Source organism: Ascaphus truei, chromosome 9 (genome assembly GCF_040206685.1).
Source record: "Ascaphus truei isolate aAscTru1 chromosome 9, aAscTru1.hap1, whole genome shotgun sequence".
Taxonomy (NCBI): domain Eukaryota; kingdom Metazoa; phylum Chordata; class Amphibia; order Anura; family Ascaphidae; genus Ascaphus; species Ascaphus truei.
Window position 1 is genome coordinate 26193671 of NC_134491.1, and position 26993 is coordinate 26220663.

Below are 26993 nucleotides of genomic sequence, written 5' to 3' on the forward strand. Positions count from 1 at the left end.
TCTCTGAGAGATAGCTGTGCTCTGCAGGTAGATGCCCCTCTGAGAGATGGCTGTGCTCTGCAGGTAGATGCCCCTCTCTCTGAGAGATAGCTGTGCTCTGCAGGTAGATGCCCCTCTCTCTGAGAGATAGCTGTGCTCTGCAGGTAGATGCCCCTCTCTCTGAGAGATAGCTGTGCTCTGCAGGTAGATGCCCCTCTCTCTGAGAGATAGCTGTGCTCTGCAGGTAGATGCCCCTCTGAGAGATAGCTGTGCTCTGCAGGTAGATGCCCCTCTGAGAGATAGCTGTGCTCTGCAGGTTGATGCCCCTCTGAGAGATAGCTGTGCTCTGCAGGTAGATACCCCTCTCTCTGAGAGATAGCTGTGCTCTGCAGGTAGATGCCCCTCTCTCTGAGAGATAGCTGTGCTCTGCAGGTAGATACCCCTCTGAGAGATAGCTGTGCTCTGCAGGTAGATACCCCTCTCTCTGAGAGATAGCTGTGCTCTGCAGGTAGATGCCCCTCTCTCTGAGAGATAGCTGTGCTCTGCAGGTAGATGCCCCTCTCTCTGAGAGATAGCTGTGCTCTGCAAGTAGATGCCCCTCTCTCTGAGAGATAGCTGTGTTCTGCAGGTAGATGCCCCTCGGAGAGATAGCTGTGCTCTGCAGGTAGATGCCCCTCTGAGAGATAGCTGTGCTCTGCAGGTTGATGCCCCTCTGAGAGATAGCTGTGCTCTGCAGGTAGATGCCCCTCTGAGAGATAGCTGTTGCCTGCAGGTAGATGCCCCTCTCTCTGAGAGATAGCTGTGCTCTGCAGGTAGATGCCCCCTCTCTCGTAGAGATAGCTGTGCTCTGCAGGTAGATGCCCCTCTCTCTGAGAGATAGCTGTGCTCTGCAAGTAGATGCCCCCTCTGAGAGATAGCTGTTGCCTGCAGGTAGATGCCCCTCTCTCTGAGAGATAGCTGTGCTCTGCAGGTAGATGCCCCCTCTGAGAGATAGCTGTGCTCTGCAGGTAGATGCCCCTCTGAGAGATAGCTGTGCTCTGCAGGTTGATGCCCCTCTGAGAGATAGCTGTGCTCTGCAGGTTGATGCCCCTCTGAGAGATGGCTGTGCTCTGCAGGTTGATGCCCCTCTGAGAGATAGCTGTGCTCTGCAGGTTGATGCCCCTCTGAGAGATAGCTGTGCTCTGCAGGTTGATGCCCCTCTGAGAGATAGCTGTGCTCTGCAGGTAGATACCCCTCTCTCTGAGAGATAGCTGTGCTCTGCAGGTAGATGCCCCTCTCTCTGAGAGATAGCTGTGCTCTGCACGTAGATACCCCTCTCTCTGAGAGATAGCTGTGCTCTGCACGTAGATACCCCTCTCTCTGAGAGATAGCTGTGCTCTGCAGGTAGATGCCCCCTCTGAGAGATAGCTGTGCTCTGCAGGTAGATGCCCCCTCTGAGAGATAGCTGTGCTCTGCAGGTAGATGCCCCCTCTGAGAGATAGCTGTGCTCTGCAGGTAGATGCCCCCTCTGAGAGATAGCTGTGCTCTGCAGGTAGATGCCCCTCTGAGAGATGGCTGTGCTCTGCAGGTAGATGCCCCTCTCTCTGAGAGATAGCTGTGCTCTGCAGGTTGATGCCCCTCTGAGAGATAGCTGTGCTCTGCAGGTAGATGCCCCTCTCTCTGAGAGATAGCTGTGCTCTGCAGGTAGATGCCCCTCTGAGAGATAGCTGTGCTCTGCAGGTAGATGCCCCTCTGAGAGATAGCTGTGCTCTGCAGGTTGATGCCCATCTGAGAGATAGCTGTGCTCTACACGTAGATACCCCTCTCTCTGAGAGATAGCTGTGCTCTGCAGGTAGATGCCCCTCTGAGATAGCTGTGCTCTGCAGGTAGATGCCCCTCTCTCTGAGAGATAGCTGTGCTCTGCAGGTAGATGCCCCTCTGAGAGATAGCTGTGCTCTGCAGGTAGATGCCCCTCTGAGAGATAGCTGTGCTCTGCAGGTAGATGCCCCCTCTGAGAGATAGCTGTGCTCTACAAGTAGATGCCCCCTCTCTCTGAGAGATAGCTGTGCTCTGCAGGTAGATGCCCCTCTGAGAGATAGCTGTGCTCTGCAGGTAGATGCCCCTCTCTCTGAGAGATAGCTGTGCTCTGCAGGTAGATGCCCCTCTCTCTGAGAGATAGCTGTGCTCTGCAGGTAGATGCCCCTCTGAGAGATAGCTGTGCTCTGCAGGTAGATGCCCCTCTCTCTGAGAGATAGCTGTGCTCTGCAGGTAGATGCCCCTCTCTCTGAGAGATAGCTGTGCTCTGCAGGTAGATGCCCCTCTCTCTGAGAGATAGCTGTGCTCTGCAGGTAGATGCCCCTCTCTCTGAGAGATAGCTGTGCTCTGCAGGTTGATGCCCCTCTGAGAGATAGCTGTGCTCTGCAGGTAGATGCCCCCTCTCTCTGAGAGATAGCTGTGCTCTGCAGGTAGATGCCCCTCTGAGAGATAGCTGTGCTCTGCAGGTAGATGTCCCCTCTCTCTGAGAGATAGCTGTGCTCTGCACGTAGATGCCCCTCTCTCTGAGAGATAGCTGTGCTCTGCAGGTAGATGCCCCTCTCTCTGAGAGATAGCTGTGCTCTGCAGGTAAATGCCCCTCTCTCTGAGAGATAGCTGTGCTCTGCAGGTAGATGCCCCTCTCTCCGAGAGATAGCTGTGCTCTGCAGGTAGATGCCCCTCTCTCTGAGAGATAGCTGTGCTCTGCAGGTAGATGCCCCCTCTGAGAGATAGCTGTGCTCTGCAGGTAGATGCCCCTCTCTCTGAGAGATAGCTGTGCTCTGCAGGTAGATGCCCCTCTCTCTGAGAGATAGCTGTGCTCTGCAGGTAGATGCCCCTCTCTCTGAGAGATAGCTGTGCTCTGCAGGTTGATGCCCCTCTGAGAGATAGCTGTGCTCTGCAGGTAGATGCCCCTCTGAGAGATAGCTGTGCTCTGCAGGTTGATGCCCCTCTGAGAGATAGCTGTGCTCTGCAGGTAGATGCCCCTCTCTCTGAGAGATAGCTGTGCTCTGCAGGTAGATGCCCCCTCTGAGAGATAGCTGTGCTCTGCAGGTAGATACCCCTCTCTCTGAGAGATAGCTGTGCTCTGCAGGTAGATGCCCCTCTCTCTGAGAGATAGCTGTGCTCTGCAGGTTGATGCCCCTCTCTCTGAGAGATAGCTGTGCTCTGCAGGTAGATGCCCCTCTCTCTGAGAGATAGCTGTGCTCTGCAGGTAGATGCCCCTCTCTCTGAGAGATAGCTGTGCTCTGCACGTAGATGCCCCTCTCTCTGAGAGATAGCTGTGCTCTGCAGGTAGATGCCCCCTCTCTCTGAGAGATAGCTGTGCTCTGCAGGTTGATGCCCCTCTGAGAGATGGCTGTGCTCTGCACGTAGATACCCCTCTCTCTGAGAGATAGCTGTGCTCTGCAGGTAGATGCCCCTCTCTCTGAGAGATAGCTGTGCTCTGCAGGTAGATGCCGCTCTGAGAGATAGCTGTGCTCTGCAGGTAGATGCCCCTCTCTCTGAGAGATAGCTGTGCTCTGCAGGTAGATGCCCCTCTCTCTGAGAGATAGCTGTGCTCTGCAGGTAGATGCCCCTCTCTCTGAGAGATAGCTGTGCTCTGCAGGTAGATGCCCCTCTCTCTGAGAGATAGCTGTGTTCTGCAGGTAGATGCCCCTCTGAGAGATAGCTGTGCTCTGCAGGTAGATGCCCCTCTCTCTGAGAGATAGCTGTGCTCTGCAGGTAGATGCCCCTCTCTCTGAGAGATAGTTGTGCTCTGCAGGTAGATGCCCCTCTCTCTGAGAGATAGTTGTGCTCTGCAGGTAGATGCCCCTCTCTCTGAGAGATAGCTGTGCTCTGCAGGTAGATGCCCCTCTCTCTGAGAGATAGCTGTGCTCTGCAGGTAGATGCCGCTCTGAGAGATAGCTGTGCTCTGCAGGTAGATACCCCTCTCTCTGAGAGATAGCTGTGCTCTGCAGGTAGATGTCCCCTCTGAGAGATAGCTGTGCTCTGCAGGTAGATGCCCCTCTCTCTGAGAGATAGCTGTGCTCTGCAGGTAGATGCCCCTCTCTCTGAGAGATAGCTGTGTTCTGCAGGTAGATGCCCCTCTGAGAGATAGCTGTGCTCTGCAGGTAGATGCCCCTCTGAGAGATAGCTGTGCTCTGCAGGTAGATGCCCCTCTGAGAGATAGCTGTGCTCTGCAGGTAGATACCCCTCTCTCTGAGAGATAGCTGTGCTCTGCAGGTAGATGTCCCCTCTGAGAGATAGCTGTGCTCTGCAGGTAGATGCCCCTCTCTCTGAGAGATAGCTGTGCTCTGCAGGTAGATGCCCCTCTCTCTGAGAGATAGCTGTGCTCTGCAGATAGATGCCCCTCTGAGAGATAGCTGTGCTCTGCAGGTAGATGCCCCTCTCTCTGAGAGATAGCTGTGCTCTGCAGGTAGATGCCCCTCTCTCTGAGAGATAGCTGTGCTCTGCACGTAGATACCCCTCTCTCTGAGAGATAGCTGTGCTCTGCAGGTAGATGCCCCTCTGAGAGATAGCTGTGCTCTGCAGGTAGATGCCCCTCTGAGAGATAGCTGTGCTCTGCAGGTAGATGCCCCTCTGAGAGATAGCTGTGCTCTGCAGGTAGATGCCCCTCTGAGAGATAGCTGTGCTCTGCAGGTAGATGCCCCTCTCTCTGAGAGATAGCTGTGCTCTGCAGGTAGATGCCCCTCTGAGAGATAGCTGTGCTCTGCAGGTAGATGTCCCCTCTGAGAGATAGCTGTGCTCTGCAGGTAGATGCCCCTCTCTCTGAGAGATAGCTGTGCTCTGCAGGTAGATGCCCCTCTCTCTGAGAGATAGCTGTGCTCTGCAGGTAGATGCCCCTCTCTCTGAGAGATAGCTGTGCTCTGCAGGTAGATGCCCCTCTGAGAGATAGCTGTGCTCTGCAGGTAGATGCCCCTCTGAGAGATAGCTGTGCTCTGCAGGTAGATGCCCCTCTCTCTGAGAGATAGCTGTGCTCTGCAGGTAGATGCCCCTCTGAGAGATAGCTGTGCTCTGCAGGTAGATACCCCTCTGAGAGATAGCTGTGCTCTGCAGGTAGATGCCCCTCTGAGAGATAGCTGTGCTCTGCAGGTAGATACCCCTCTGAGAGATAGCTGTGCTCTGCAGGTAGATGCCCCCTCTCTGGAGTATGAGACGCTGACAGCGAAGTTTCACTTTGTGGATCTGGCCGGCTCTGAGCGCCTGAAGAGAACGGGAGCAACGGGAGAGAGAGCGAGAGAAGGGATATCTATCAACTGTGGCCTGGTGAGGGTGTGTGAGGGGGCGGTGAGGGTGTGTGAGGGGGCGGTGAGGGTGTGTGAGGGAGCGGTGAGGGTGTTTGAGGGCGGTGAGGGTGTGTGAGGGGGCGGTGAGGGTGTGTGAGGGGGCGATGAGGGTGTTTGAGGGCGGTGAGGGTGTGTGAGGGGGCGGTGAGGGTGTGTGAGGGGGCGGTGAGGGTGTGTGAGGGGGCGGTGAGGGTGTGTGAGGGGGCAATGAGGGTGTTTGAGGGCGGTGAGGGTGTTTGAGGGCGGTGAGGGTGTGTGAGGGGGTGGTGAGGGTGTGTGAGGGGGTGGTGAGGGTGTGTGAGGGGGCGGTGAGGGTGTGTGAGGGGGCGGTGAGGGTGTGTGAGGGGGTGGTGAGGGTGTGTGAGGGGGCGGTGAGGGTGTGTGAGGGGGTGGTGAGGGTGTGTGAGGGGGCGGTGAGGGTGTGTGAGGGGACGGTGAGGGTGTGTGAGGGGGCGGTGAGGGTGTGTGAGGGGGCGGTGAGGGTGTGTGAGGGGGTGGTGAGGGTGTGTGAGGGGGTGGTGAGGGTGTGTGAGGGCGGTGAGGGTGTGTGAGGAGGCAGTGTGTGTGCATGAGGGGGCGGTGAGGGTATGTGAGGGGGCGGTGTGTGTGCGGGAGGGGGCGGTGAGGGTGTGTGAGGGGGCAGTGTGTGCGTGAGGGGGTGTGGGGGGGGCAGTGTGTGTGCGTGAGGGGGCGGTGAGGGTGTGTGAGGGGGCGGTGTGCGTGAGGGGGCGGTGAAGATGTGTGTGTGAGGGAGCAGTGTGGGTGTGAGGGGGCGGTGAGGGTGTGAGGAGGCGGTGAGGTGTGTGAGGGACAGTGTGAGTGTGTGAGGGGGCAGTGAGGGTGTGTGAGGAGGCAGTGTGTGTGCGTGAGGTGGCGGTGAGGGTGTGTGAGGGGGCGGTGAGGGTGTGTGAGGGGGCGGTGTGTGTGCGTGAGGGGGCGGTGTGTGTGCGTGAGGTGGCGGTGAGGGTGTGTGAGCGGGCGATGAGGGTGTGTAAGGGGGCGGTGAGGGTGTGTGAGGGAGCACTGTGTGTGTGTGTGAGGGGGCGGTGAGGGTGTGTGAGGGGGCAGTGTGTGTGCGTGAGGGGGCGGTGAGGGTGTGTGAGGGGGCGGTGAGGGTGTGTGAGGGGGTGGTTAGTGTGTGCATTGTGTATTAGTGGAGGATCCAGTCTCACATTTTGTTAGCAGAGGGTAAAGTGTGTTGGGGAATGTCATGAGTGGAGCAGACGCGGCAGTGCGTTACTGGAGGGAGCAGTGTGTTCAATGCGGTAGCAGAGAGTGTAGTGTGTTAACTGAGGGTGCAGTTTGTGTAGTGCGTTAGTGGAGGGCACAGTATGTTTGTGGAGGGTGCATTGTGTGCATTACATTAGCTAAACGTGTAGTGCACTAGAAGGGGTAGAGAGTGCAGACTTAGTACGGGGTGCAATGCATTAGTAGAGGGTGTAGTGTGTGCAATAGGTTAGCAGAGATTGTAGGGTGTTAGTAGAGGGTTCAGTGTGTGCAGTACTTTAGCAGAAAGGGTAGCGCGCTGGAGCATAGTACAGTGTGCGTAGTGCGTTGTGTGCAGTTCGTCAGCAGAGGGTGCATTCGTTAGCGTAAGGTGCAGTGTGCACAGTATGTTAATTGAGTTTGTGTAATGTGTTAGCAGGGGTGCCGTGTGCATAGTGCATTAGGGATAGGTGTAGTGTTTGGCAAAGGATGCAGTGTGGCTCTGTCTCCCTGCAGTTGGCGCTGGGGAATGTGATCAGTGCTCTGGGGGATCAGAGTAAGAAGATCTTCCACATTCCGTACAGAGATTCCAAACTAACGCGCCTCCTGCAGGACTCGCTGGGGGGAAACAGGTAACACACTGCACCCTGCCTCCCAACACACTGTATCCTCTACTAACACACTGCACCCTCCCTCCCAACACACTGCATCCTCTACTAACACACTGCACCCTGCCTCCCAACACACTCCATCCTCTACTAACACACTGCACCCTCCCTCACAACACACTGCATCCTCTACTAACACACTGCACCCTCCCTCCCAACACACTGCGTCCTCTACTAACACACTGGACCCTGCCTCCCAACTAACACTGGATCCTCTACTAACACACTGCACCCTGCCTCCCAACTAACACTGCATCCTCTACTAACACACTACACCCTCCCTCCCAACACACTGCATCCTCTACTACCACACTGCACCCTCCCTACTAACACTGCATCCTCTACTACCACACTGCACCCTCCCTACTAACACTGCATCCTCTACTAACACACTCCATCCTCTACTATCCGCCTTACACTCCTCACGCTACACTAACACACTACACGCTATACTAACAGTGCACCCTATATTAACTCATTGCACACTATACTAACACACTGCAGCTTATATTAACACACTGCACGCTATACTAACAGTGCACCCTATATTAACTCATTGCACACTATACTAACACACTGCAGCTTATATTAACACACTGCATGCTACAAAAACATACTGCTCCCTATATTAACACACTACACCCTATACTGCACACTCCAACCTCCCTCATTACACTACACCTGCTACTAACACACTGTACTATCTCAATCTCACCATTCATTACCCCTGTATCTCTCCCCATCTCGTTCTCCTCTTTCCTCCTCACTTCTCTCTCCTCCCTATCCTCTCTCCTTTCCCTCCCATCATCTCTCTTTGCCTCCCTCCGGTGCTCTCTTTCTTCCCCCACGCCCCCTCCTCTCTCCCCCCTTTAATCTCCCTCTACTCCTTCTTCTTCACTCTCCTCCCCTTTCCCTCTCCCCCTCTCCCTTCCCCAGTCAGACCCTCATGATCGCGTGTGTCTCTCCATCTGATCGCGATTTCATGGAGACATTGAACACCCTGAAATACGCTAACCGTGCACGGAATATAAAGAACCGCGTGACAGCCAATCAGGAGCAAAGTGTTCAGCAAGTGAGAGCACTGAGGGCGGAGCTTACACGGCTACAGCTGGAACTGCAGGAGTACAAGGCTGTAAGTCTATATACTATGTTTGTGTGTATGTATACATATATATATATAAAACTGAAAAATTGTTTGTGTGGGTTTGTGCGGTTGCTCATTGGTTGGCGGCTGCTCACGCTGTGATTGGCCTGTGGGTTGGGGTGACGTCAGAAACACGGCTACACATGCCCTCACCCTCACAGCCTCCTCACACCACGTGAGAGCCACCGAGGGCCGCCGCCTCACACCCTTCACCCGCCGATCCACCTTGCCGCCTCACACAAACTCCACCCGCCGCCCACACCGAAAAAATTCCCTTACTTGGCAGCGTCTCCCGGCATCCTGCTGCAACTCCCTCTCCAACTGCAGTGAACATGGCTGCGTGACGTCAAATGATGCCGCGTTGCCATGGCAATGGGACGCTACCCGGCGTCATGACTCCCGTGGCACCGCGTAGCGTCATGACGTCACGTAGCGTCCCATTGATATGGCAACGCGGCACCATTTGACGCCACGCAGCCATGTTCACTGCAGTTGGAGAGGGAGTTGCACAAGAATATCGGAGACGCCGCCACACCAGCACGCCGCACTACCGCCGCCACCATTCGGAGATTGACGGGCTAAACACGTAGCCCGGAGGTAAGTACCCGAAACCCGGAGTCTCCGGATTAAACCCGGAGAGGTGGCAACCTTGGTAGTGTGTGACCCCAGAAGCCATAGGGCCACCGTGCCCCTAGAGGGAAGCATAGGTGACTCCTGATGCTGGCACGCTCCCAGGCTGTGTCCGTGTTGCATGTGACCCCTGACCCCACTGTGCCCCCGGGCGAAGGGGAATTGTATTGTGTACGTCCCTTTACCCCACAGGGTCAGCGGGCCCCGGCCTCCTCCGCTCTCAGCGACGTGTGTGAGGAGCTGTCCATGCTGCGCAGTGAGAACTCTGCCCTGCGGCTGCGTGTCACGGCCCTGCAGGAGGCCATCAGGGCCATCAACTCCCGCGTCACGCGCATGGCCGGACAGGAGGCCACCCGCCTGCTGCAGAGAGCCGGTAACAGGGGGGGGGGGGGGGGCGGGAGGGGCCTGCACACTGGGGGAGGGCCTCAATGGAATCAGGTAGGGGTCTAAGCATAGAGGAAGGGAGCATAGGGGGGAGAGGCCTGGGGGGAGAGGCCTTAGCACAGGAGAAATTTTATATTTGTTTTCTTTTGTATTTTGTATGATCAATATTACTGCACAATAATGAGAATGAATCTAAGAATATAGTTTATATATATAACATACACAGTACGCAGTCCACAATCAAGCCATATATATATATATATATATATATATATAATCAAAAAATAAATAGATAATACCGTTCTGTGGCTAAACGAAATGCTTTTATTTGTGCGAGCTTTCGAGATACACTGATCTCTTCTTCCGGCGATGTTACAATGAATGAAGCAAGGATAACTAAAAAACAGTGTCTCTTGGAATGTTATCTGTGCTTCTCCTTCCCCCGGTGTGGATGTGTTTTTATGGCTAGAGGTGTCAAAGGGTTACTGAAAGCAAGTGAAGAAAGAGTGTGTATGTGTATCAGTGTGAATAAAATGAAATGGAGAGCCCACAGTATAAACAGTGCTCTACACAAGGTGTGTGTGAGTGAGAGGGATATAAATGGTGTGGGTGGGTGTGGAAATGTGAGACTTTGTAGCACAACTAAAAATGTGTGTGGATACTATGTGGTCCCTATTGGTGTATATGGATGGAAAAATAAGGAGTATTAGTATGTGTGAGAGACAGCTGTGTGTGCATACATATAGCACAGTATGTACAGACATGGCCTTTAGCGCTCATGGGAAAGAGAGTTCGCTAGTGTCAGTAATGACTCATAAAATTTCGATCTCTGTTTAGGGCCACTGCTAAGTGTCCCGAACAGTTGCATAAATTTGTATTCATGCAACCGTCTCTCTTTCGGGGTTTTAAGATTACCTTTGAGTATGGCAACCCTCAGAGGTATACTCAAAGGTAATCTTTAAAACCCCGAAAGAGAGACGGTTGCATGAATACAAATTTATGCAACTGTTCGGGACACTTAGCAGTGGCCTAAACAGAGATCGAAATTTTATGAGTCATTACGACACTAGCGAACTCTCTTCCCATGAGCGCTAAAGGCCATGTCTGTACATACTGTGCTATATGTATGCACACACAGCTGTCTCTCACACATACTAATACTCCTTATTTTTCCATCCATATACACCAATAGGGACCACATAGTATCCACACACACTTTTAGTTGTGCTACAAACTCTCACATTTCCACACCACCCACAGCCATTTATATCCCTCTCACTCCACACACACCTTGTGTAGAGCACTGTTTATACTGTGGGCTCTCCATTAATTTTTATTCACACTGATACACATACACACTCTTTCTTCACTTGCTTTCAGTTACCCTTTGACACCTCTAGCCATAAACACATCCACACCGGGGGAAGGAGAAGCACAGATAACATTCCAAGAGACACCTGTTTTCAAGTTATCCTTGCTTCATTCATTGTAACATCGCCGGAAGAAGAGATCAGTGTATCTCGAAAGCTCGCACAAATAAAAGCATTTCGTTAGCCACAGAACGGTATCATCTATTTATTTTTTGATTATTGAAGCTCGGCTAACACGGTACTGATACCTCTACATGTATATATATAGATATATATATACTGAGCAATGCAACAGTGCAATAATATATTAAATATTGATTACAAACAAAGAGTATATATTATAAATATCAGTAGCAGTGAATCATAACAAAAATAAGACAAATGTATCCAAAGAAGGAAGGATCCAGGATGTGTCCAGAGTCCCAGGGGTTTAATAGAGTAAGGTATTATATAACCCGACAGACCTTGCGCTACTGGAGACTGGCAGCTCTCAAATGGACCAAACCACATCTAGAAACATATCAGAAAAGAGGAAAAAGAGCGCGGTGGCGCTCCATAGCGGTACAAAGTATAACCAATTTAATCTTTAAAAAGAGAGTATAAATAGCACTCACCAGTGTAGGAGATTTAAAAGCATTCAGGTAGACAATAGTCATCAGCCGGTTCCCGCAGAAGAAGACGGGTTGTCTCAGTGTCTCAGCAAGGTGCAGGACTGGTATACGCCTCCTGTTGGTATGGGGGGGGATTCTGATCCCAGAACAACGTCACTGACGTCACGACGTTCGCCATGCCGGGGCGGCCTCTCAGCTCCAGCTCAGCCTCCCTACAACTGATTTACCATCCAAATTGCAGACAATCTACCGGTATGCCAGTTTTGGATTATGTGAGGCTGATTAGTTTTCTGTGACATATCGGATCACCCCCACAGCAACAGGAGGGGTGTACCAGTCCTGCAACTTGCTGAGATGCTGAGACAACGGCGCAGCACAAGTGATAATCACAAGAAATGGTTTATTGGGTTCAAAATGCACACATATGTCGGTCCCCAGGGCAAATATATATAATTTTTCACCCAACGAAAGTCCGATGAATAAGACAGAGCACTGTAGAAAGATACTCAAAAAGTTTATATTGTAGTTCGATTCCCCCCCAAAAAACGACGACCTTCCTCAGTGTTATCACCACAGTATTTATTTTAATTCTTTTTTTTATGCGTGCACTGGCCATTTTTTGGTGTTATACGGTACAAGCTTGGAATGCCTATTATCCGATGTTATATATATATATATATATAGTAGAGAGAGAGAGGGAGAGAGAGAGAGATGAGAGGAGAGAGAGAGAGAGAGAGAGAGAGAGGAAGAGAGAGAGATGAGAGAGAGAGAGAGAGAGATGAGAGAGAGAGAGATAGAGAGAGAGAGAGAGAGAGAGAGAGAGAGAGAGAGAGAGAGAGAGAGAGAGCAACTGTAAATATTACTGTATGTTCATTTGTATGTCTTAGACAGGTCTGCAACCCTGTCTTTCCCCATTATCGCCCAGCATACAACGCTTCCACTGCAGCAAGGTATTCTGGGAAATGACATTCAAATGAGCACTCAGTGCCACCTTTTGTCTCAAGCTCGTATTACACAAGCAAATCCTCAAGCCAATGCATGCTGTTTAAACACAGCTTTTAGACAGGGGCTGGGATGAGATGCAAAGCTATTAAACCCACTCACAGACATGTTTCAACCTTGATGGGTATTATCAGTGTGAGGTTGTTGTAATGGCTAAGCTGGTTGAGACTAGACTAGGTAATCACCACAATTATTAAGGTTATGGTGGGTAAAAAAAAGTGACAAAAACCCTCCACAGTTAAGCATAAAGCAACTGTAAATATTACTGTATATTCATTTGCATGTCTTAGACAGGTCTGCAACCCTGTCTTTTCCCATTATCGCCCAGCATACAGCGCTTCCACTGCAGCAAGGGATTCTGGGAAAATATACATATATGTTTTATATATACATACACACAGAGGGTGTTCACACTAAGAGAGACACAGTGTATTTGCTTTTCATCATGTCCATGTCTCTTTTAATGTGGACACTATATATGTATAATGAATAATCTCTCTCTCTCTCTCTCTCTCTTCTCTCTCTCTCTCTCTCTCTCTCTCTCTCTCTCTCTCTCTCTCTCTTATCTCTCTCTCTGCCCCCTTTCTCTCCCACTCTTACTTTCCCTCCTTTTCTCTCTCCTTCTCCTATATCCCTCCCTTCTCTCTTACCCACTTTCCTGCTCCGTCTCCCTTTCCTCGTCATCTCTTTTTCCGCACCCTTCTCCCCCCTTTCGTTCCCTCCTCTCTATCTCTCTTTCTCTTCCTTCTCTCTTCCCCTCTCCTCTATCTCTCTGTGCTCCTCCCCCCCCCCCCTTCTCTCTCTCTTCCCTTTCTTGGTCCCCCGGCTCTTTTTCCCTCTCCCTTCTCTCTCTTTCTCCCTATTCTCCACCATCTCTCCCCCGTTTCTCTTTTTCCCTCTCCTTCCCTACCCTCTTTCTCCCACCCACCTATCTCTTCCACCCTCTTCCTCTCTTTCCCCTGTCTCTCTCCCCTCTCTCACCCCTCCCTCTTAAACCACCCTCTCCCTCCATCTCTCTCATCCCCCCTTTCTCTCACACTCTCTCTTTGATCCCCCCTTCTCGCTATCCCTGCTCTATCTCCTCTACCTCTCTATCTCCCTCCCCGCTTCTACCACCCCTCTATTTCTCTTCCTATTCCCATTTTCTCTTCCCGCTCTCTTTCTACCAATTTCTCCTTCCTTCTCTCTCAACCTCCATCTTTACCCCTTCTCTGCCTCCCCATCTCTCCCATTTTTCTCACCGGACCTACTTTCTTTCTCTTTACCCCCATCTCTCTTTCTCTATTCACTCTCCCCCCCCCCACTCTACATCCCTCTCTGTCCCCTTCCCTCTCTCCCACCTTATTTCTCTATCTTTCATCTCTCTCTCCTCCTCTCACCCCTTTCTCTATTACCCCCCTCTATCTCCTCCACTCTACCTCCCTCCCACTCTCTTTCTGTTGACCCCCTAAATCCACTTATTGCCCCAATGTCTCTCTCACACTCATCACCCCTCTCTCTCTCTCTCTCTCTCTCTCTTTTTTCTCTCTCTCTCTCTCTCTCTCTCTCTCTCTCTCTCTCTCTCTCTCTCTCTCTCTCTCTCTCTCTCTCTCTCTCTCAGGTGATAGCAATGAAAAGATTCAAGCTCTTATTCAAAATTATATTCATGAAACATAGAAGAACTAAGTGTGTGTGTGTGTGTGTGTGTGTATGTGTATATATCTACAGTATATATATTATATATATATATATGATGTATATATATATATATATATATTTAGAGAGTCAACCCCTGATATATCGATCCCTCATACCTGTATACTAGCAGTATATAGTTTGTTAGCTTCTTGAACAAGGTGCCCCTACTACCTGTATATAAAGAGTCAGATCCTGAGGCAAGACGCCCGTCCTTCCTGTTATATGAAGCATCAGATCCTAAGAAAAGGGGCCCCTCCTACGCCTATACAAGATTGTATGTAAGTCTCAGCTTCTGGGACAAGGGGCCCCTCCTACCTGTATACTAGGAGTATATAGAGTCTCAGCTTCTGGGATGAAAGTACCTCCTATCTGTGTAATTTGAGTAGATGGAGCATCAGATCCAGGAAAAGCAGGCCCTTCCATCCTGTGTACTAAGATTCTATAGAGCATCTGTTTCTGGGGCAAGAGGCCCCTTCCATCTGTATACCTGGAGTATATAGATTTTCAGCTCCCCTCCGTGTATAACGTATAAAGACCAGTCAGCTCTTCTCCCTGGTATCTGTATATAGATAGTCATTTCCTCTCCCTGTGTCTGTATATAGATTGTCAGCTCCTCTCCCTGTCTTTGTATATAGATTGTCAGCTCCTCTCCCTGTCTTTGTATATAGATTGTCCATTTTTCCCCCATATGTGTATAGTAAGACTGTGAGCTCTTCTCCTTGTGTCTGTATATGGACTGTGAGCTCTCGCTCATTCCCCACAGGACCCGCCTAGTGGAGAGTGAGACGATGAATGAATCTCTGCGCCGCAGTCTCTCTCGCGCTAATGCGCGTCCCCTGCATAATGGGCCTGCCCCCCCCACACCGTGCCTGGAGACAGAGGTCAGCGAGGTCATCCGGAGGGCAAAGGAGGAGGTGCAGAGTCTGCGGAGGAGGGGGAGGTGAGAGAGAGTATATCTCATGGAGAAAATAAAGAGTATACACAGGGAGGAGAAAGAGAGAATCTGTTTGTGTGTGTTGTGTGTGTGTGTGTGTGTGTGTGTATGTATATGTACATATATATATATAATTATCTTCTTTAGCCCAGTTAATCCAATGCTGGGTGAAGGCCATCCCAATGGTTTGCCAGGTACTTCATTTGCAAGCCTCTCTTCTACATATTGCTCCAACAAGTGTCCTCATTTCATCTTCACATCTTACATTTGGTCGTCATCTTTGTCTTTTGATATCGCTTGGTATCCAATTGAGTACCATGTTTTGCCCAGTGATGGTAATGTCTTCTTACCATATGGCTGGCCCACTGCCATTTTTATTTCTTCACTCTTGTTGGAAGAAGGGTATGTGTTACCCGAAACGTCACCTACTAACGTACTAGAATTTCTGTATGAATAAATTAGTCTTCATGAGGGTTTGGACTGCTGAGGGGACCTTCTTTTTCTATGGATTACATTTGGCCGTTTCTTGTGATGACCGACTTCCCCACATGCACCAGGACTGTTGTTTTCATGAGGTGAGGAGTGCTTACCCACATATCTTTCCATATCTTCACCTTTGTGATGATGTGACAGACTTGCGTGGCTTCCGAACCTATTCATTATTTTCCTTGTCTCTTCGGGTAATAGGCTCAAGTATCCTCGTTCTCCGGTAAGTGTCAGCTACTGCCTGGTTTTTGGCTTCCACCGAAGCCGGTAGCTGACACTTACCGGAGAACGAGGATTTCAACAACTAAGTGACCGGACAACAGTTTGGAACAAGTCCTTTTTCTCGGCGGAACAGCCAAAGGACCGGAAAATCCAAGGAGCAGGAGTTAAAGCTACAGTGAACGTACATAGGCTACAGTGCAGCACCGGGTAGGTGCGGGGACCGTGTATGTGAGAGGTCCCGTGAAGCAATAGCCATGGGGTAACTACATAACTACACAAAACAACTTGCCGGTACAATCAACAACACTAGTACTCTAATTAAATTACACCACACATTGGACAGAAAAAACAGTCCAGAAGCACTGAAGCTCTGAATTCAACCGCAAGGTATAATTCAACAACCAAAGGAACACAAAAAAAACACCTACAACCAGGAAGAGGGGATACCCCTACAAACAGGGAAGAGGGGATTCCCCTACAAATAGGCAAGATCGGATACCCCTACAAACAGGGAAGAGGGGAATCCCCTACAACCAGGGAAGAGGGGATTCCCATACAACCAGGGAAGAGGGGATTCCCCTACAACCAGGGAAGAGGGGGTTCCCCTACAACCAGGGAAGAGGGGATTCCCCTACAACCAGGAAGAGGGGATTCCCCTACAACCAGGGAAGAGGGAATACTCCTACAAACGGGGAAGAGGGGATTCCCCTACAAACAGGGAAGAGGGGATCCCCCTACAAACGGGGAAGAGGGGATCCCCCTACAAACAGGGAAGAGGGGATTCCTCTACAAACAGGGAAGAGGGAATTCCCCTACAAACAGGGAAGAGGGGATTCCCCTACAAACAGGGAAGAGGGAATTCCCCTACAAACAGGGAAGAGGGAATTCCCCTACAAACAGGGAACAGGGGATACCCCTACAAACAGGGAAGAGGGGATTCCCCTACAAACAGGGAAGAGGGGATACCCCTACAAACAGGGAAAGGGGGTTCCCCTACAAACAGGGAAGAGGGGATACCCGTACAACCAGGGAAGAGGGAATTCCCCTACAAACAGGGAAGAGGGAATGCCCCTACAAACAGGGAAGAGGGAATTCCCTACAAACGGAAGAGGGGATACCCCTACAACCAGGGAAGAGGGAATTCCCCTACAAACAGGGAAGAGGGGATACCCCTACAAACAGGGAAGAGGGGATTCCCCTACAAACAGGGAAGAGGGGATTCCCCTACAATCAGGGAAGAGGGAATTCCCCTACAACCAGGGAAGAGGGGATCCCCCTACAAACGAGGAAGAGGGGATCCCCCTACAACCAGGGAAGAGGGAATTCACCTACAAACAGGGAAGAGGGGATCCCCCTACAAACAGGGAAGAGGGAATTCCCCTACAACCAGGGAAGAGGGGATCCCCCTACAACCAGGGAAGAGGGAATTCCCCTACAAAAAAGGAAGAGGGGATCCCCCTACAAACGGGGAAGAGGGGATCCCCCTACAACCAGGGAAGATGGGATTCCCATACAAACGGGGAAGAGGGGATTCCCCTACAAACAGGGAAGAGGGGATACCCCGACAACCGGGGAAGAGGGGATTCCCCTACAAACGGGGAAGAGGGGATTCCCCTACAAACAGGGAAGAGGGGATACCCCTACAACCAGGGAAGAGGGAATTCCCCTACAAAAAAGGAAGAGGGGATCCCCCTACAAACGGGGAAGAGGGGATACCCCTACAAACAGGGAAGAGGGAATTCCCCTACAAACAGGGAAGAGGGGATTCCCTTACAAACAGGGAAGAGGGGATACCCCTACAACCAGGGAAGAGGGAATTCCCCTACAAACAGGGAAGAGGGGATACCCCTACAAACAGGGAAGAGGGGATACCCCGACAAACAGGGAAGAGGGGATTCCCCTACAAACAGGGAAGAGGGGATACCCCGACAACTGGGGAAGAGGGGATTCCCCTACAAACGGGGAAGAGGGGATTCCCCTACAACCAGGGAAGAGGGAATTCCCCTACAAACAGGGAAGAGGGGATCCCCTTACAACCAGGGAAGAGGGGATATCCCTACAACCAGGGAAGAGGGAATTCCCCTACAAACAGGGAAGAGGGGATACCCCTACAAACAGGGAAGAGGGGATACCCCGACAAACAGGGAAGAGGGGATTCCCCTACAAACAGGGAAGAGGGGATTCCCCTACAAACAGGGAAGAGGGGATACCCCTACAAACAGGGAAGAGGGGATACCCCGACAAACAGGGAAGAGGGGATTCCCCTACAAACAGGGAAGAGGGGATACCCCGACAACTGGGGAAGAGGGGATTCCCCTACAAACGGGGAAGAGGGGATTCCCCTACAACCAGGGAAGAGGGAATTCCCCTACAAACAGGGAAGAGGGGATACCCCTACAACCAGGGAAGAGGGGATATCCCTACAACCAGGGAAGAGGGGATACCCCTACAAACAGGGAAGAGGGGATACCCCTACAAACAGGGAAGAGGGGATACCCCTACAAACAGGGAAGAGGGGATACCCATACAAACAGAAGGGAATCAAACCCACTTTTAAGGCTACAGAGTGGAAACAAATTGCAACTCAGAAACATAAATTGGACTGAACTAGCAATGTAACACTTGATACTTTTAGAATTGTGTTAACATATAAAAACATACTTATTCTCAACAAGTGAGGGCTATGCTGGGATAACAATTTTTCCATACCATTTTTGCAGTATCAGTAATAGTCTGTCTGATTGAGAATTCAAAGTAATGTTTATTTTTACTATTGGCTGTTGTTATTAATTGTGTTCAAGCTTGAACAAGCTTTAGGTACACCAAACCATACATTTGGTGTTTGTCACTATTATTTGATGTATAACTATTTTTATTAAATTATTTTATATTTTGATTCTGGTTATTGTTGTGTTCTTAGGAATCCTGGTACGATCTGCTTCTGGGGAATTAAGGTTCTCATCAACAGGTTATATTTCATGCGCTAGGGTGTGTGTTACCCTTCTTCCATAGTAGGTCTTATCTGATATTTTCTTATCCTGTTTTTTAGTGAGTCATCCAGTTTTTGCTGCTTTGTCAACTGCAATTTCCATAATTGTTTGTTAAACTTTCCTCATTCATACTGAGCAAGATGAAGCCACTTTTCAGCTCTCGTTGAAATCTCTGCTGTTTTTTTTTTTAGTTTCTTGATCTTGATTTGTTTTTATTTTATCAATGATCGCTTCTTGTGTCAAAACACTTAAGGACTGGGCAGTCTTCAATCACATGTTTCTTCTTAGCTGGCACACAGCCAATTTCATCCTTGATCCCATTGGGTCCAGTCGATGTCCTTTTTCTATTAGGATTCTCCTTGAAGAATTAATTCCTGGTGAAGAAGTTTTCACATTCGGCAAATTCTACCAATCTGCCTCCAAGTTCCTTCCTGTTGCCGTAACCAGACTTACCAAGCAAGCCTTGGTCCTCGTCTTTACGTTGGACACAAGTCTTTTCATTGAAAATCTCCCATAATAATCTCGAGGTGACAATTTCTTTTGCTGTTAAGTTGGTTGATTTCATGGTAGAAGTCTTCCACTCGTTATATGTTTGAGGCTGCTGCATGCACGTGAGTCATTTAAAGCTTGTCTCTCTTTGTCAACGAATGACGCTTCTGGCTGTTCTTTAGATGAGCTTCATACTCAACTCTGTTGTTTCTCCATTTCTTGTTAATGATGAAGTTCTACTCCGCTGATTCTTCCATGTTCTGTACCTCTGTTATATAGCAGGTGTTTACTTTTGAACACAATGAGGCCTTCATCGTTGCTTGTTACTTCACGAAGGCCTACAGTGTCCCATTAAATATTTTCAGACTGGCCGTCATGTTCTTGCAGTGCTGCTTCACTGGTGAGAGTCCGGCAGCGGTGGCCAGGTTGAGGTTTGAATGACAGCTGGGGTAATCCTGCTTTCCTTGGTTTATGTGTGAAGCAGGGGGTACTCCCTGCTTCCCGGCTGGGCTGTGTGTGGGGAACATGATGTCGGCTTAAATGTCCCACATCGCGTGGTTCAATAGTAAGCCGTGACATCATCACTTGCAGCTTCCTATTGGCCCGTGTTAGCAGGACCTTTTCAACCTCTGGAGCTGCTACCGGCACCCACTACGGAGGTCAGTATCTCGGGGAGCAGGGGGTCCCTGGAGCTACTATTAACGCTGCTCAGATCCGGAGATCGCCGGCTTCACACCTATTAAAACAAACAGCATGTTCTTCTCCTTTAACCTCTGGGCATCCTCTGCCTTCTTCCAGGTTGCTGTTAAGCCTCGGGACAGTCTGGCCGCGGGAGAATGAGGGTCATTGTTTTTCAGTTTGTTCCAAATTTGGGGCAGGAGGCCGTGCTGGCTTCATTTGCTTATTGTCAAGTACCTTTTACTGGGCAGTTTGTTTAAGCCTTCAAGCTACCAGCACAAGTGCCACTATACATCTTCTTATATATCATATATATATATGAGTGTGTGATATAAAATATCCCATCATATATTCCATGTATATAACACTCTCCCTCTCTCTCCCCTACCCAATGTCTTTGTCTCTCTCTCCCCCCCTCTCTCTCCTCCCTTGCTTTCTCTCACTCTCTATCTCTCCCTCCATGTCTCTCCATCCTACAATCTCTTCCTTCCTCTCTCTCTCTCTCTTTCCCTCCCCATCCCCCATCTCTTTTTCTCTCTCTGACCTTCCCTCCAACTCCTCCCCCTCTCTGTATCCACCCATCTCCCTCTCTGTCTCCCACTTGATCCCCATCTCGCTCTCTCCCTCCCTCTCCTTTCCTCTGTCTCCCCACTCTCTCTGTTTCTGTCCCCATCTTGCTCTCCCATCCTCTTATCCTTCTTATCCATACTCTCACACCCTTCTTTCTCTCTCCCTCTCTATTTCTCACACACTCCCTTTCTCTCTCTCCATCTCTTCTTCTCTCTACCCTCTTTCCCTTCTCTCCCGTCTCTTTGTGTCCCTACCACCCTTCCCCTTCTTGATCTCTCCCGTCCTCTATTTCATTCTCTCTCTCTCTCTCTTTCTCTCACTCCCTTTCTCTATCTTTTACTCTCTCTCTCTTTCTCTCTCTCTCTCTCTCTCTCTCTCTTTCTCTCTCTCTCTCTCTCTCTCTCTCTCTCTCTCTCTCTCTCTCTCTCTCTCTCTCTCTCTCTCTCTCTCTCTCTCTCTCTCTCTCTCTCCCCCCTCTCCTTATCTCTCTCCCTCTTTCTCTCTTGCTCCCTCCTTCCCTCATTCTCGCTTACTTACCCTCTCTCTCTTTCTGTCTTTCTCTCTCACTCTTTCTCTCCCTCCTGCCCTCTCTCCTTCTCTGTCCCCCCTTCTCTTCCCCTCCTCTTTTCCCCTACTTCACTCTTATTCCCCTCCGTCTCCCTATCGCTATCTCTCCCTTTCTCAGTCCAGAGAAGGGGAGCTACAAGAAGAGATCAAAACATCAGGTGGAAAACATCGAAGAGACTTCTGAGAATGAAGTAGAAGAGGTGAGAAGGAGGGAGGGAGATAAGAAAGAAAGAGGGGGAGTGAGAGATAGGGACAGGAATGGGGGAGGTAAGAGGGGAGATAGAAAAAGAAAGGGGGGCAGAAGAAGTTGGAGACAGGGTGAGAGGTGGAGGGGGAGAAAAAAGAGTGTTAGTCTGCGCTTATAGTACTGGCTATGTACCGCTGACGTCAGCCATTGCTATTGCGATTCCTGCACTCTGGTGCAGGAGACCAAGGGAGGGCGACGGGGTGTGGCAGTGAGCGTTTCGCCCTCATTGGCTGAACTGCTCACGTGCCGCTGACATCATGCTGCCGCAAATCTCAAATTCTCTTGACTACAGCGATTTTGGTCGCTGTGTCGCTACTTAGCGCCGTCACGGTCACTCCCAGTATGTGCACCTGCGACGGACTACATGTAGTTGCTTTGCCGCTGCGCCCCGTCGCTATAGGCAGTACTATAAGCGCAGCCTTAGAGAGACGGAAGAGATAGAGGAAGAGAGGGGGGGAGATAGATGGAGGATGGGAAAGGAGAAGAGAAGTAGCAGCAGTTAAAAAATTGGTAGTTTGGAGTTAGCAGGGTGCCCCCTGGTGATACCTAAAGGTCTGCCCTCCCCCATCTCCCCCTTGCAGGAGGACGAGGAGGAAGAGAGTGAGTGTGAGGAGGAAGGAGAAGAGGAGAGTGGGGAAAGCGATGCAGAGTCTGACTCAGAGCCAGAGGAGAAAGGTGAGTGAGGGCCCCAGCAACTGAGCTATCAATCGCGAAATAAGGTGAAGGGGAGAGCAGAGAGACTGAGCTATCTCTCAGACTTTAAGGTGTCTTCTGTCCATTGAATGACTCACTTTCCCCCACCTTCTCTCTACCAATCTCTCTCCCTGCCTCTCTATCTCCCTCCCCTACTTCTCTCTCTCCCCCTATCACCCTCTTTCTCTCCCCTTATTCCTCCCTCTCTCTTTCCCCTCCCCATCTCCCTTCTTTCTCACGCTCCCCCCTCTCCCTCTCTCCAAGGCTCTCTTGGGGGGGACCTGGCGGACCTGACATGTGAGATTGAGATTAAGCAGCGTCTGATCGAGGAGTTGGAGCAGAGTCAGCGCAGGCTGCAAACTCTCAAAGTTCAGTACGAGGAGAAATTGCAGGAGCTTCAGAGCCGGATCCGGGACACCCAGCTCGAGAGGGACCGGGTGCTGCGGGAGCTCAGTATGAAACACCCCACAGTTCCTGTATACACAGCACATACTCTGCATACACCCCACACATCGTAAATACACCCCTCACTGACAGCCCAGTTTTGAAAATGTGTCCCTTGTATCCCCTTTCACTCTAAATCTTACTTCCACATAAACCATTTCCCCTTATAACCACCCCCCTTTTATTGCCCTTCCCCCTATGACCCATTTCCCCCCTAACTCTATTGCCCTGCATCCCTTGTGTGTGTGTGTATGTATATATGTAACATACCCTCTGGGAGATTCTGCCATTACTGGTCGTGTGGTGCCTGATACCTGCTGGTAACAGGAGGGCTGAGCTGTCCGCCGATGGTATTGGGAACACAGGATCAGGTTTCTGGGGTACATTACCCACGTGGTTCTCTAGCAGTGCAGCGCCTCCATCTGCTGTAGGCTCCAGGTAGATGGAGATGATCTCCTACAGTAGAACTATCACCTCTCCCCCCTGTAAGATCACACACTAGGCAGGAGTACACAACAGGGTTCTTCCCAATGCATCAACTGTCAGCTACTCACTGAAGGATGGTCCCTGGACCTTCACTACAGGCCAAGGGCACCCGCAGCAGTCCCAGCTCTTCCCTGTCCCTCTAGCAGCGGCAAAGGTATGGTACACACTCCCTCTCCCCCGAGGGGAAGAGGACCAGAGATGGCCCAATAGTCAGGCTCTTGGCTGCCTCTTTCAAGTAGGTAGAGGCACTACTGAATTTAGGGCGGCACTGCCCTTAAGTACAGCCAGGAGGAGGGCACCAGGTCCGTTCCATGATTGGACATGCTCAGGCTGGATTTCACCGCCTCCCAATGTCACTCAAGTGCAGCTCCAGTGAGTGGGGAAAACCCACATTGACTACTGACATCCCGATTCTAGCAGGACTTACTGCCAGGAGTAGGGCAGGTTAGTAGCCATAGTTGGTATGGCTACATATATAAAATAAAAAACGAATAGACGATACCGTTCTGTGGCTAATGAAGTGCTTTTATTTGTGCGAGCTTTAAAGATACACTGATCTCTTCTTGATCAGTGTATCTCGAAAGCTCCCACAAATAAAAGCATTTTGTTAGCCACAGAACAGTATCGTCTATTCGTTTTTGATTATTACGCTCAGCTAACACGGCACAGATACCTCTACATCTATATATATATATATATATAGATATATATAGATATATATATATATATATATATATATATTATATATATATATATAATATATATATATATTTATATCCCTGGTATATACACTCCTGCAGGCTCTATGGAATGCTACACAGAGGAAAAAGCTAACAAGATCCGTGCAGATTATGAAAGGCGCCTACGGGAGATGAACCGTGATGTTCAGAAGCTGCAATTGGCTCAGAGAGAACACGCACGGCTTCTCAGCAACCAATCCCGCTATGAGCGTGAGCTGCACAAACTGCAGGGGGACCTGAGCGACATGAAGAAAGCCAAGGTAATGTGAGAGGACTCAAGCACGGGACACGGACAGAGGGCACTGGGGCAGAGACACGCACTATGAGGCAATAGAGAGCGACACACAAGGTGATACACTGTCAGGGGACCAGAGACAGCGCAACGCCAGGAGACACACATGGATATGGAACCTAGGAACATACCGGGATACACAGGGGCAGAGACAGGACCAGCACTGCCAGGTTACACAGAGACAGGGACCTCTCAGGGCACAGAGTGATCTGCCAGGTGACAAGGACTCGTTCTGTGAGGTGACGCAAAGACATAGACGCACCAGGAGAAAGATACAGAAAATCACCCCACATCCTCCAATCCATCCTTCCACCCTCCAGGCTGTCCTGACAAAGCAGATGCGGGAGGAGCAGCAGCACCGGAAGCTGGTCGAGTCTAAGAGGAACCGAGAGATTACTCAACTGAAAAAGGAGCAGCGCAGGCAAGAGGTGAGAGGGAGGTGATGGAGGTGGAGTGGGGAGGAGATGAGGGGAAGGTAGAGGGGGGAGTCAAGAAGATGGAGTAAGGGAGAGAGCGGGGAGAGAAGGGGAACTGGGAGTGAAGGGGAAGGGTGAGAGGGGGTTAAATGAGACAGGTGGAACGAAAAGGGAGAGAGGAGCGGGTAAGGGAGAGAGGAGGGGGACGGAGAGAGGAGAGGAGAATGCATTGGGGAGAGGAAGATAAGAAAAGGGGGATAGGGAAGAGGGAGCATAGGAGAGGGGGAATGGAGGGAGAAGGGGTAAGAGATGGGAGGGGGGAAGGAGAGAGGACAGGAAAGGGGGATGCATGGGGCAGAGGGAGAGAGGAAAGGGTGGAGTGGAAGTAAGGGGAGAGGGAGCATGGGAGAGGCAATGGAGGAGGAGAGGGAGCAGAGGAGTGAGGTAGTGAGAGAGAGAGATAGGGGGAAATGGAGATGCGGGAAGAGTGGGAGGGAGAGATGGTGAGAGGGAGATAGGGAGGGGGGTGCCGCGGCACAGTGGGGGCAAGAAAACTAGAGAGGGAGAAGGATAGAAGGAGGTGAGTGGGAGAGAGGGATAGAGGAAAAGTAGAGAAGAGAGGAGGAGGGGGAGAAAGGGAAGGGGTACAGAGAGAGATGGAGAGGAAGAGGAAAGTTAAGGCAGGGGTGCGCAAACGTAACCGTCCGCGCCCCCTTGCCTGCTCTCCCCCCCTGTTCGCGCCCCCCTAACCTTTTCTCCAGCGTATTCTGACGTCACGACGGCTTGCGACATCGTGTTGCCATGGCAACATGACGTCATGTGACTCCATGGCCGCCGGAGACCAGGTAAGGGATTTACAGAGGTCTCGTGCGCATTCCCCCGACATTTAATTTAAATGCTTTGGGGAAGAGCGCGGGGCCTCTGTAAGCGCCGCACACCCCAGTTTCCACACCCTTGGGTTACGGGAATGAGAGAGGTGAGAGGTAGGGGAGGTACACAGAGAGGGAGGGCGTAGAAATAGGGAGAGGAGGGGGAGATGGAAAGGGGAGTAGAGAGTGAGAGTGTCATTTAGGAATTGAGAGCTGTGTGGCAATAGACATACTGCTTCCGTGTGACCTCCTTATGACTGCGTGCAAGCTCCACAGATTTGAGACTGTTCCCATGTGACCTCCTTAGTAATTAGACTACTCCTGTGTGACCGCCATAGAAATGAGACCATTTCCATGTCACCTTCTTAGATATGAGATCAGTCCCATGTGACCTCCACAGATTTGGAACTGCTCCTGTGTGACCCGCCTTAGATATGACACCACTCCTATGTGAACTCCATAGATATGAGACTGCACCCATGTGACTGTCTGGTTTACTCTCACAGTTCCAGATTAGAGCGCTGGAGTCTCAGAAGAGACAGCAGGAATTGGTGCTAAAGCGCAAGACCCAGGAGGTTAGTGATATCAATGGGGTCAAAGGTCAGAGCGTGTTTGGGCCATTGCTCTGGGGTCATTGGTCAAAGGATATCTGTGACGCTACCCAGGGGTCAAAGTTCTGCGTTGCTACCCTAGGGTCAGAGGGTGTCTGACTCTGCTTTGGGGTCCGAGGGTGTCTGTGGTAGGGGGGGATTCAGTTTCTCCTCTCCTTTCTTCCCCTAATTAACTCTGTCTCCATCGTTCTCTCTCTCTCTCTCCACCCCCCTCTCTTTCTAACCCATCCTCCCTCCCCATCTCTCTATCTGTCTTTCCCACCCTCTCTTTCCCCCCCCCCCCTTTTTCTTTCTTTATCTTACTCCAACTCTTTTTTCCCTCTCCCTCTCTTTCTCCCCCTTCTTCCCCTGTCAGGTCTCTGCTCTCCGGCGTCTCTCCAGGCCCATGTCAGATCGCTCCATGGGGCGCATCTCCTCCCTCCCGGACTCCGGAGCAGAGTTGTCCACCAGCACTGCGTCCTCAGAGCCGGACAGTGTAACCCGCTCTGTGTCCAGTATTGTGCGGCAGTGGAATCGGAAAGTCACTGGAAACACGGGGCCAGTGGCCAGCGGGACCCGCGCTGTGAGGTGACACAGGGACAGGCTCAGAGAGACAGGCCAAGGGACACAGGGAGATGCCAGGGAACAAAGAGACAGGGACACATCAGGGGACAGGGGTTCATTTAGGTAAAGGGGTGGGGAAAATGGCTTTCGCAACAGTCTAAAATACAGATGCCTGGTGCAAATTAGAATCAGAGAACACAGAACTTGTCAAGACAAGAGAAAAGGCCCCTATAACTAGCACTCTTTCAAATGATAATTGAATGATTTAAAATATAACCTTTATTGGGTATGATAATAAAATAAGATGACAGACTGAACAAATGAACAAGGATAAATAGAACGACACTATTAATAATAGGGGGTGAATATATGCCACGTTTGACTGCTTAGTACAGCATGTGGACATATGTCCCTGATACACTGAGTTGGAATATACCGGACAAGGCTAAAGAGCCCTAGGTCTGTTTGATATGAATGATGGTACTACCAACAGTAATGTGGAAGGAGGTAGTAGGGCCAGGTTTGGGAGGAAGTATGAGCAGCTCTGCTTTTGCCATGTTAAGTTTAAGTCGGCGTAGGGCCATCCAGGATGATATTGAAGAGAGACATTCAGAAACGTTGGTCTGTACAGCAGGTACAGGGATTGAAAAGGAAATTTGAGTGTCGTCAGCATATAGGTGATATTTAAACCCAAGAGATGTGATTAGGTCACCTAGAGAAAGTGTGTACAGAGAAAAGAGAAGAAGTC

General features: G+C 50.5%; 1 protein-coding gene across 1 annotated transcript in view; it reads left to right on the plus strand.

Moving 5' to 3' along the window:
• Positions 1-26993, plus strand: part of KIF21B (kinesin family member 21B) — a 62674-nt gene that overhangs the window by 18862 nt on the left and 16819 nt on the right. The window contains 13 exon segments of the mRNA XM_075613978.1: positions 5119-5256; positions 6999-7114; positions 8087-8282; positions 9117-9297; positions 13892-13956; positions 14712-14908; positions 21023-21104; positions 21733-21826; positions 22109-22297; positions 23575-23774; positions 24127-24234; positions 25598-25666; positions 26058-26269. Of these exon segments, the coding sequence (XP_075470093.1) occupies positions 5119-5256; positions 6999-7114; positions 8087-8282; positions 9117-9297; positions 13892-13956; positions 14712-14908; positions 21023-21104; positions 21733-21826; positions 22109-22297; positions 23575-23774; positions 24127-24234; positions 25598-25666; positions 26058-26269 (1847 nt within the window).